Below are 11,559 nucleotides of genomic sequence, written 5' to 3' on the forward strand. Positions count from 1 at the left end.
TCTCGGTTTCAGTGAATGGTATATTTTCCATATTGTAATCAACCCTTCGAAAGGTTAGAACTTTGTGAAACGTACCCCTCCGAGTGTTGGATGTTTGAGCACTGGGTGGGTAAAGTCGGGGAAGAAGAAGTTAAAAATCAATGTCTCTGAAATGTTTTCCCTCTTAGGCGCACTGTTGCAGTCTAGTGTCACTAATTTTTTAAAACACCTCGTTATAGGGATACCGAAACCCTTGATTTCCCTTTTTTTACACACTTCTAAGATTTCTAAACATTTTGCAAGTTAATGTTAAGTGGAAAGGATGCTGAGCCCCTCCTATTTATTAAGCCAGTGACTAGGTCCTGACCCACACAAACTCCCTACCCAAGGCTGTGAGCAAGGTGATATAACTGTGCCCTTTTGACCAAAGTTAACACCCGGACATATAAAGAGGCCTGTCTGCTTGAGGTCCCAGGTGTCTTTCCAGACAGGAGGAACTTGAAATCAATTGGAAACAAGGAATTAGGGGCTCAGTTGATCATGATGGACAAGAAGTATTGATAACAGACTTTGATCCGGTGATTCCAGAAGAGGATGAATATCTCAATAAATGTATAATGAAAGGGTAGAGACATCCTTCCCAATACATAACAAGATGGGCTTAAGAAACTCTGGAGATTAAGACCCAGACATTATTAAAAGGGTCAAAACAAAACAACCGTAATATATTTGCATTACCCTTCCTTTGCATTGCCTAGTAAAAGGGATAAACATCTTCTCTGTTGAAACAAAAGGTTACCAAATACTGATGATTTTCTTCTGGAGAGACTTCCACTGATATTATTTGTTCTTTTATGAGGCAGAACAAATACATTAGTGATTGGGTGGGCGGGTGGGGGAAGCCATAAAATGTTTTTAAAAAGGAAATGCTAGACTTGGCATTACCTAAAGATAGGGCTTTTAACACTGATTTAGAGCAATTTATATTTAATTCCTGGCATTGTGTTAAACAGTGGTAAACAGAGTGACCCTCCACCAACACTGGTTCCTTTGGTGTCTCTGATATGGAATCTACCTCCTCTGGACTGACCTGTGTGTAAAACCATCAGGCTGGCCTCTCTGTGACTCTAGACTGTACCTCAGCTAGCACTAGTAAGCAGGGGCTAGGACCACGTGTGGTGCATCTGCTGAGGTCTCTTGCCCTACTCCAGTGCTAAACACACAGGAACGGATAGGGACTAGGTTCAGATCCACTGCTAGCTACCTGGATGAGGAACCTTTCCTTTTCTGGCCAGGAGGCAGGCTAAGAGGACCAAACAGGGATGAGGCTCTGCTCATCCAAATGTGGAAGTGCTACCCAAATTTGGCCAAAACGGTGAGCCGCCATGTTGGAGGCAGGTTGGACTGGAGTTGGTGTATTTTTCCCCTCACAAAGGGGCACAAGGACAGGTCTAGGAGACGGGGGAGGGGGTGGTGAGGAAGGGCAGAATGGCATTTCTGGTGCAACACTGCCATCAAGAGGAACTCATTCCCAGATGCCAAGCACACTGCGCTGAGACGCCACAGAGAGGAGGCCCCGCAGGATGGAGGGCCAGACGTTGAGGCGCGCCCCTCTGAAGTGGCCAGGTTGATGAGCCATCTTGCTTTTGCCAGGTTGGGCAGGGGTTGGCATTTCGTTTTTCCCTCGGCAAAGGGCAGAGGGAGAGGGCCTGGGGGAGGGGAAGGGGAAGGGCAGGTTGCCGTTCGTGGTGCAATACTGCCATCAAGAGGAACGGGTCCGCCGATCCCGCGAACCCTGTACCGTCCCTTCCTGGGGAGGAGTGACAAGGGATTGAAGTCGGGAACACTGGACAGTGGCCCCGGGAAGTCAAGAGCTCCGAGCTCCGCCTGGGAAGGGGCGGGAAGCATGGCCCAAGGCCCGGCGGTGCCGTGGAGGCTCCAGAGACGGGCAGTGGCACAGGGCGCACAGCCCGGCCGCCTGGCGTGTGGGGCTACAGGAAGTGGAGTCTCGGTGGACCCTGGTGGCCGCCACGTCTGGGCGGGCCTAGAGGAAGCTGCTCCGAAGGAGGCCAGGCCGGGGTTCTGCGGGCATTTGGCCGCGTGCCCCTTCCCCTCGGAGCCAGAGCACGTTCGGCCTGGGCGGGCCCAGGGCCCCGGAAGCCTCTCTGGGCCGCGGTGCGGCCCAGCCAGAGACCACCGCGGGCAACGGGAGTTCTGCCGCCCTTGGCGGCAGCGGCCGAGGCGGGCCCAGTGACCTTCTTCCGTCCAGCTCAGAGACGACACGTGGAGCCTGGCTACCCAGTGCCCAGGGCTCCCGAGGCCCAGCCAGAGCTGGCAGTCCGAGTCCAGAAGGGGACGGCGCTGGCGGGACGCAGGAGCCACCGCAGAAGGAGCCCTTCACCTGAGCCGAAGAGTCTAATCGGTGGCTGCGGTGCCATCTCCCAGGGTCTCCGGGATTCTGGCCCAGGCCTGGCCTGGCCTGGCCTGGCCTGGCCTGGCCTGGCCTGGCCTGGCCTGGCCTGGCCTGGCCCGGCCCGTCCCGTCCCGATCCGTCCCGAGGGCTCCCGGACCCGGCTCCCGGAGAGGAGAGGGCAGGACACGAGAGGAGAGGAGCTGAGCAGAGCCCCGCCGAGTGGACCCCCGGGCCATGCATTTGCAGCAGGCTTCAGCTTTCTCCCCACGAGGCCCTGTGCCTCAGTTCAGCGAGGAGAAGGAAAGGCCCCGGCTTGCATTCCGGCCCGGCTCTCCAGGTCTCGGCCCTGTGCTTGCACCTGCGGCCCAGCCAGGGAATCAAGCCGAAGAGGTCTGAAGAAGCTGCCTGAAGCTCACCTCTGCTGGACTGAGAGAAACGCCTCCCCCGCTTGCCCTCTCCCCCATGACCACCCCTCATCCAGCTTGTCTGCCAAGGCCAGGAACGAGGTGCATACTCCTGGGCACACGGCGGTGCCTTCGAGTCCCCGGCTGACCCGATAGGCCGCTTCTGGAACAAGCCGTGGGGCGGCTCGTTCCTGCCCTTTGCCCAGCTCTTACCTGCCCGGGCGGGGGTGGGTGGTGGGCTGGTTTGGGGGTCGGGTCCCGGGGCGGGGTCCGGTGTGGGGGGAGGGCTTCCGACTGGGAGCAAGTCTCCAGGCTGGACCCCTCCCTCCCTCCGCACGTACCCCTCCTGGAAGGGTGCTGAAACCCGCCCCGCGCCCCTTTCCTTTCGCGCCTGTGAGTCGCCCGACACGTTGTCAGGCGATCTTACGTGGGCAGAGCGTTTCCTTGGGGCCGGGTCCTGACGTAGCTACGCGGTCTGACTGGTCGCCGGCCGCAGGTGCTCTCAGTGTGGCCCTCTGGCCAGGGCCAACGGCTGCACCTGCAGAACGTGGAGCCGCTTGTGAAAAATCCCAGGAGTCTTCCCCAAACAAGAGGACCGCCGGGTCCTCCACGGGGAGGGAGACCGAGGAACAGGGCGTTCCCCGGCCGCAAAGTTCCTGTTCCCGAGGTGAGCTCGAGTGCGGAAAACGGACCTGGATCCCCCTGCTGCGGACGGTGCCGTCCCTCTCTGCGTACCGATCGTGGCCCACTTCCATCCCATCGCGAGTGGGTCCTGGATACCCTGTGTCCTACGGCACAGGAAGGGCCTCAACGGGATCCTGCGGGGCCTGGGACCCGGACTCTCTTTGGCAGGAGCAAAAAGTAAACAAACCGAAACACAGCTCGAACTGAGAGTGGAATGTGCAGTGCCCCTGCATTACTCTTCCTCGTCTGCGTCTGGGAGCAAGCACTAACGAGGAAACGTTCTCCAGCCTGTGTGCAGGGTGCTGCCCCCGACAGGGGACAGGGCGGCCACGTCCTCCCCTTTCCCCGTGGTCCACGGTGGCTGGGCCCGGGGCCTCCGCCGGGGCACCGGCCACGGGTCCTGGGTCCCCGGTGGCCCTGAGACCCCAGGGACCCCACTGGCCGACCTCGCTCCTGCAGGGAGAGCCAGGATCCAGGGGCCAGATGCCCTGGGGTGGGAGCTTCAGCTCCTTGTTCCTCAACATGGCGGCTGCCGAGGCCCGGCCCCGAGGGTGGGGAGCGCGGCGGGCCTGGCCGCCCGGGGCTCCTCGGTGGGTGAGCCCGGCCCCGAACCCCGCCGCGTGTCGCTTCCACACCTACTGTGGAGGCGTGCCCGGCGGCCAGGTTCGGCCCGGGAATCCTCTGAGTGCCCCAAAGCCAGCCCTCCTCCCGTCACAGACACAGGCCTTCCCCACAGTATCCAGAGGCAGGGGCTGGAGGCCGTGCTCAAAAAGCTTCCGCTTGATGGCACTGTTGCTCCAGAAATGCCCAGCACCCTTGCGAGCGCGGCCTCTCCCTCCGCCCTTTGCGGATCAAAAAAGGCCCAGGGAGGCCCGAGAGCCATCCAAGCCTTCCGAGTGGGGTTGGCCCTACTGGGGGGTTGGGGGAGGTGGTGTCTCTTCCTTTTGGGGCTTCTCCTTGGCAGTAGGAGCGCACAGGTAAAGACATGCCAAGGAATCCGTGCATCGGTGGGTCCATCTCCGCATCCCTCTGGGAGTTCTTTTGAGGCCACGTTGCCTGGCCCCCATGTCCTGGCGACCGGGACCCTGTCATGTCTGCACACCTGGGGACGGGCATCCATCTGGGTCGTGTCGGGCAGAATCCTAGCTCTCTCGGGACATTGATTCAGAGCTAGAGGTGGCACAAGGACCTGGGTTTCTCCGCTTCCTGCGTGGTTGCCTCTCTGCTGTTCTCATCCAGCTACGTGAACTGGCTTAAGGGCTCAGGAGCAGGCCCGAGAGGGTCTAGGCCACTATGGCAGCGGGAGGAAGTGACGGGGACCCAGGGAGCTGGGGCAGATTGCCCCTGCTCGCCTCCAGGGGTGTCAGGCAGCCACTCTGCCGTGGAGTGCCCGGGGTAGGGGGTGCAGGGAGGTGGTTTGGAGTTGCTGGGACAGGTGTAGATCCCAGTGGCTCCCCTCCATCCACACAGACAGATGACCTTGGGGAGGGCCGTCTGTTCAGCAGACCCTTCTGGGGAGCTCTCCATGGGACTGTGTCTGTACTCTAGCCTCAAACCCCCCACTCGTTCCGTCGCTTCATTCACTCGCTCCCTGCTCCACTCGTTCATTCGTAAACACGCAGGTACACAAACGTGTGCGTGGGCGCGCGTGTGTATCATGCGTGCGTCGTGTGTAAGCACGTGTTCGTACGCTTATAGAGCGTGTACAAAACGTCCCTTCTCTTGTACTTTTTCCCTGTAACCGCCTCGGGGGTGCCGCTGTGGATAGGACTTTCTCCCAGTCAAAGCCAAAGCCCTCACCGTTGCTCGATGGCCGCTCCCAAGTTGTCCGCCCCGTCTGCGGAGGGAAGCACACGTCCTTTTTGCGTGCGTATGTATGCTCCCGGGGTTGAATGCAGGTGAAAGCAACGGGCCGCAGAGGGCTGTGTGCATGTCGCCTGCTCCCTGACCCCACCGGGCTCTCGTAGTGATAGGTAGTCTTCTGCCTTTTCGGCTGCTCTCACGGCACTATAGGCGTGCCGTGGCGTTGGCACGTCTGTGCGGAGTCAACGCCGTGTCCTGCTAGGCCCCCTCCGTTTCTTTTCGGACAGCTGCTCAGGGTAGGGTACCCTTGTCTGTGCCTGGAGGCAGGAGCATAGGGTATCTCACGTGCCCCTCCTCTTTGGACGCTAGGCTTCCGCCTTGTTCCTTCCTCCCTTCTTCTGTCTCCCACGGAACTGGCTGTGAGGCGCGGGCCACTGAGTCGTCGTTACCAGGGTGCGGGTGAACGTGACCAGGGTACGTTTTCCGGCGTCAGCGTCCACCCAGAGGAGAGGAGCAGGGTAAATCTCCAGTGGGCCACGTCCCAGAGCACGTGCCCTTACGCCCGGAAAGTCCATGCGGTGGACCTGTGTGCGGCCAGAGGGGAGACGAGTCGGTGCCCGTTGACCCACGCGTCCTAGGAACGGCTGGTCAGTTGTGGAGGACGCGCGCGGGCTTGCCAAGATACCTGGGGTTGTCCCGCCATAGTCCCACGGGTGCAGAGCCGAGGAGACGAGCTCCCCGCCTGTAAACGCCAGGGTGATGGCTGTGCTTCCCACCGGAAAGAGATTTTGGAGGATGACGGGATCAAGGGTTTCACCGGACACGCTTCTTTGTGTACAAACTGCTTCCGTCTGACGGCCCCCCTGCCTCGGATGGCATCCGTGCCATTTCCGAAGGGCGAGTGGAGTTGATTCTTCACACTTGCGCCTTGTTTGGAAGTTGTTGGTTGAGCCGGGGGTGCCGGTAGGAATAGGAACCGAAGGCACTGTCTCTCGAGGTTGCGCGGGCGGGGGTGTACGCGGACCCTCCCCCCTCCCCCCTCCTCCCCCCTCCCCCCTCCCCCCTCCCCCCACCTCCCCCCTCCTCCCCCCACCTCCCCCCCTCCCCCCACCTCCCCCCCTCCCCCCTCCTCCCCCCCCTCCCCCCTCCTCCCCCCCCCTTCACAAGCACCGTGGCGGTGCCACACTGAGTGATGGGCGTTCGGCTCTCTCTCGTTGCAGAGGAGGCAGAGCGGAAGGAAAGGAGGAGGAGGGAAATCGGGGACGTCGGTCATCTCCAGGCGCTGGTGTGCTGGGTGAGTGCGAGCTCTGTGTTCTCTTCCCTTCCCTCTTCCGAAAGAGTCTATTTCACCATAGGAAAAAGTCAGTGATTCTGGTAGTTCATTCAGCAAGGCTCAAGAAGCAGGGACTCCCAGGTGGGATCGTGGCACGGGGACACGGGTGTACTGTGCCGGAGTTCTTGGCCATGGTAGGAAAGGCTCTCGAGTCAGGTCCTGACTGGGGAGCCGGAAGAAAGAGGTGCATGGACGAGCATCTAGAGCATCTGTGTACGGTTACCCTAGGTGATCGGTACGTAGCATTTGAGGTCAGTGTCCTGCGGGAGCGGGGAGAGTGGAAAGGGATCGGGCCCGGGCCGCTTGCACCGGCACCGGGACCCGGTCTGGGCTCCAGGCTCCGTGAAGCCAACCGCCCGGGACGTGATCACTCGGCGCCCCACCTCACCCCCGAGAAGCAGCAGTGCCAGCCCAGCCCGACGTGGGGGCCGGTGGTGGGAGACCGTGTGAGGGAGAGCCAGGCCTCGTGGGCTTTTTGCCTCCTGTGCTTTGAGTGGAGCCCGTGATGGCTGTTCCTCCCGTCCTCTCCTGATCGCTCTTGGGCCCAGCTCTCTCCACCATGGCCCTCCCACCAAGCCAGGAAGGACTCGGGAACGTGCCCTTGCGGGATTATGAAGAGGGGGCGCCCGCTGGGCGGCGTGGAGGTTTGGCTCGGGGCAGCCCGCTGTAGGGCTCCTTGCGCTCCGCAAGTCTGCCTCTTGACAAACCAAGGAACTTGACGGTGTGGGGCCTTTCAGGAGGTGTACGTCCCTTCTTCCGTGTGGGAAATGTCGCCTGAGTGGGTGCGTGACCAGCAGCCGGAGGTGTTTTCTTTCTGTCTCTGTTTCTTCCTGCTCCCTCCTGTCTTCTGTTGAAACAGTCTTGCCGTGAGGAGGACGCCTCCTACCCTGGGCTCAAAGTAATTGAAGGCTTCTCCAGGCGGGCTGGTGAGCGTGTGGCGCCGTGGTTTAGCGAGGCGTCACGGCACACGGGTCGGCGGCGTGGCTGACGTTTCGTGGTTACCAAAGGGCGGAGGCAGGGTTCGAGCAGCAAGGGCAGCGTGGCATTTCTGGGGTGACCCTGCCTTCCACAGGACCCTGTTTGGCCATCCCAAGAGCCTTTCACGGTAATATCTGGGCGTCGAGTCAAGTCCCCCGGCGTGGGGCGAGGGTCCCGGAAGACGTGCACTCAGCACGGTGGGGCTCTTTTGGGTTTTCTCTCCTCGACGCACCTCAGTACCGCGGCTTGAAAGAATTGCCAAGGCCCGGGGGCACAGCAGATTCGGAGTTAGAGAAAGAGAGGAAGGCGTGCTGAGACAAAACTGAGGGAAGGGGGCTTCCCTGGTGGCGCAGTGGTTAAGAATCTGCCTGCCAATGCAGGGGACACGGGTTCGAGCCCTAGTCTGGGAAGATCCCACATGCCGCGGAGCAACTAGGCCCCGTGAGCCACAACTGCTGAGCCTGCGCATCTGGAGCCTGTGCTCCGCAACGGGAGAGGCCGCGACAGTGAGAGGCCCGCGCACCGCGATGAAGAGTGGCCCCCACTCGCCGCAACTGGAGAAAGCCCTCGCACAGAAACGAAGACCCAACACAGCCAAAAATAAATAAATAATTAAAACAACAACAACAACAACAAAAACCGAGGGAGAAGGAGAGAAGACGCGATCATGTCCCGTCCCGTCCCGTCCCGTGCCTCCGGTTCTTTCCAACACGGAGGACGCGTGGTGCTTCCCGAGGCGGCGGTGGACCAGGGCTCTCTTCTCTTTCCAAGGCCTCGTGTCCCCGGAGCACTTGGCATCCAGAGTGTGTTCGTTCAGCCAACACGGGTGGGGCCGGTGGCGGCAGTGCCCCCAGTGGCCCACCCCGCCCTCCACCCAAGTCAGCGCAACCAGGCAGGCGCTGAGAGGACGCTTAAGGGCAGGAACCTGTGTCTAAACCGCCTTCCCCAGTGCACCGGAAAGAAACTGAAGAGGAGTCCCCGGTGGCTCCCAGTCGCTCCGAGGTGTAAAGCACAGCGAGCTGGCGGGAGCCTACACCCACCCACACACCCACCCCGGGGGTGTCTTCCCATCCCTGGCCTTCCCCTGGGCGGTGTCAGGAGACTGACCCGCTCCGGCGTCTCTGGGGCAGCGCCCGGCCGCCCTTCCGACTGCCCCGTGTGTGCCACCGTCCACGCCTGAACACCAAACCCCACTCCCACCCCCCGCCCCCGGGCCGCCGTGGAAGAAATGCCAGGTCCTCGGGGGCCGTCCATCGTCTTGCCATAGGAGGCCGAGCTCGCCCTGCACCGCGGCTGTGCCTGTGGGCTGCCGGCCCTTTGCGTCGGGCTGCTTGCCCCTCGGTGACTGATGAGAAGGTGCCTCGCCAGGCACCGCCCGGACGTGACTGGATCTCTGTGCTCACACTCGGAGTGTTTCCCGAGGTCCTAGGCAAATGTGGGTTGCTAAAGACACAGCTGCCGGTCCACGGCTGGGTGCCTGGATGGGGAGTCATAAAGGCAGGCTAAGAGGACCCCGCAGAGACGAGGCCCCGCAGGATGGAGGGCCAGACGTTGAGGCGCGCCCCTCTGAAGTGGCCAGGTTGATGAGCCATCTTGCTTTTGCCAGGTTGGGCAGGGGTTGGCATTTCGTTTTTCCCTCGGCAAAGGGCAGAGGGAGAGGGCCTGGGGGAGGGGAAGGGGAAGGGCAGGTTGCCGTTCGTGGTGCAATACTGCCATCAAGAGGAACGGGTCCGCCGATCCCGCGAACCCTGTACCGTCCCTTCCTGGGGAGGAGTGACAAGGGATTGAAGTCGGGAACACTGGACAGTGGCCCCGGGAAGTCAAGAGCTCCGAGCTCCGCCTGGGAAGGGGCGGGAAGCATGGCCCAAGGCCCGGCGGTGCCGTGGAGGCTCCAGAGACGGGCAGTGGCACAGGGCGCACAGCCCGGCCGCCTGGCGTGTGGGGCTACAGGAAGTGGAGTCTCGGTGGACCCTGGTGGCCGCCACGTCTGGGCGGGCCTAGAGGAAGCTGCTCCGAAGGAGGCCAGGCCGGGGTTCTGCGGGCATTTGGCCGCGTGCCCCTTCCCCTCGGAGCCAGAGCACGTTCGGCCTGGGCGGGCCCAGGGCCCCGGAAGCCTCTCTGGGCCGCGGTGCGGCCCAGCCAGAGACCACCGCGGGCAACGGGAGTTCTGCCGCCCTTGGCGGCAGCGGCCGAGGCGGGCCCAGTGACCTTCTTCCGTCCAGCTCAGAGACGACACGTGGAGCCTGGCTACCCAGTGCCCAGGGCTCCCGAGGCCCAGCCAGAGCTGGCAGTCCGAGTCCAGAAGGGGACGGTGCTGGCGGGACGCAGGAGCCACCGCAGAAGGAGCCCTTCACCTGAGCCGAAGAGTCTAATCGGTGGCTGCGGTGCCATCTCCCAGGGTCTCCGGGATTCTGGCCCAGGCCTGGCCTGGCCTGGCCTGGCCTGGCCTGGCCTGGCCTGGCCTGGCCCGGCCCGTCCCGTCCCGATCCGTCCCGAGGGCTCCCGGACCCGGCTCCCGGAGAGGAGAGGGCAGGACACGAGAGGAGAGGAGCTGAGCAGAGCCCCGCCGAGTGGACCCCCGGGCCATGCATTTGCAGCAGGCTTCAGCTTTCTCCCCACGAGGCCCTGTGCCTCAGTTCAGCGAGGAGAAGGAAAGGCCCCGGCTTGCATTCCGGCCCGGCTCTCCAGGTCTCGGCCCTGTGCTTGCACCTGCGGCCCAGCCAGGGAATCAAGCCGAAGAGGTCTGAAGAAGCTGCCTGAAGCTCACCTCTGCTGGACTGAGAGAAACGCCTCCCCCGCTTGCCCTCTCCCCCATGACCACCCCTCATCCAGCTTGTCTGCCAAGGCCAGGAACGAGGTGCATACTCCTGGGCACACGGCGGTGCCTTCGAGTCCCCGGCTGACCCGATAGGCCGCTTCTGGAACAAGCCGTGGGGCGGCTCGTTCCTGCCCTTTGCCCAGCTCTTACCTGCCCGGGCGGGGGTGGGTGGTGGGCTGGTTTGGGGGTCGGGTCCCGGGGCGGGGTCCGGTGTGGGGGGAGGGCTTCCGACTGGGAGCAAGTCTCCAGGCTGGACCCCTCCCTCCCTCCGCACGTACCCCTCCTGGAAGGGTGCTGAAACCCGCCCCGCGCCCCTTTCCTTTCGCGCCTGTGAGTCGCCCGACACGTTGTCAGGCGATCTTACGTGGGCAGAGCGTTTCCTTGGGGCCGGGTCCTGACGTAGCTACGCGGTCTGACTGGTCGCCGGCCGCAGGTGCTCTCAGTGTGGCCCTCTGGCCAGGGCCAACGGCTGCACCTGCAGAACGTGGAGCCGCTTGTGAAAAATCCCAGGAGTCTTCCCCAAACAAGAGGACCGCCGGGTCCTCCACGGGGAGGGAGACCGAGGAACAGGGCGTTCCCCGGCCGCAAAGTTCCTGTTCCCGAGGTGAGCTCGAGTGCGGAAAACGGACCTGGATCCCCCTGCTGCGGACGGTGCCGTCCCTCTCTGCGTACCGATCGTGGCCCACTTCCATCCCATCGCGAGTGGGTCCTGGATACCCTGTGTCCTACGGCACAGGAAGGGCCTCAACGGGATCCTGCGGGGCCTGGGACCCGGACTCTCTTTGGCAGGAGCAAAAAGTAAACAAACCGAAACACAGCTCGAACTGAGAGTGGAATGTGCAGTGCCCCTGCATTACTCTTCCTCGTCTGCGTCTGGGAGCAAGCACTAACGAGGAAACGTTCTCCAGCCTGTGTGCAGGGTGCTGCCCCCGACAGGGGACAGGGCGGCCACGTCCTCCCCTTTCCCCGTGGTCCACGGTGGCTGGGCCCGGGGCCTCCGCCGGGGCACCGGCCACGGGTCCTGGGTCCCCGGTGGCCCTGAGACCCCAGGGACCCCACTGGCCGACCTCGCTCCTGCAGGGAGAGCCAGGATCCAGGGGCCAGATGCCCTGGGGTGGGAGCTTCAGCTCCTTGTTCCTCAACATGG

General features: G+C 62.5%; 2 protein-coding genes across 11 annotated transcripts in view; one reads left to right on the forward strand and one right to left on the reverse strand.

The window, feature by feature from the left end:
- The window catches only part of LOC309620715 (uncharacterized protein), an 84,576-nt gene that overhangs the window by 32,720 nt on the left and 40,297 nt on the right, over window positions 1-11,559 (reverse strand). The window contains exon 1 of one of the 6 annotated variants that reach the window (XR_014239599.1): window positions 3,010-4,112. The exons of the other annotated variants lie outside the window; for them this stretch is intronic. The gene's annotated coding sequence lies outside the window, so the exon portion shown is untranslated. Of the gene's footprint in view, window positions 1-3,009; window positions 4,113-11,559 lie in introns of those variants that run through there. 6 annotated transcript variants of the gene reach the window in all.
- LOC309620745 (uncharacterized protein) overlaps window positions 1-11,559 on the forward strand; it is a 37,175-nt gene that overhangs the window by 2,658 nt on the left and 22,958 nt on the right. For 4 of the 5 annotated variants that reach the window (XR_014239600.1, XM_082377617.1, XM_082377619.1 and 1 more), the window contains exon 2: window positions 6,504-6,577. The exons of the other annotated variant lie outside the window; for it this stretch is intronic. Coding sequence is in view for 3 of the 4 variants with exons in the window: in XM_082377617.1 (XP_082233743.1) it covers window positions 6,504-6,577 (74 nt within the window). In the remaining variant the exon portion in view is untranslated. The remainder of the gene's footprint in view (window positions 1-6,503; window positions 6,578-11,559) is intronic. 5 annotated transcript variants of the gene reach the window in all.

The sequence above is a fragment of the Balaenoptera borealis genome, assembly GCF_965194805.1.
Source record: "Balaenoptera borealis genome assembly, chromosome: X".
In the NCBI taxonomy this organism is placed as follows: Eukaryota; Metazoa; Chordata; class Mammalia; order Artiodactyla; family Balaenopteridae; genus Balaenoptera; species Balaenoptera borealis.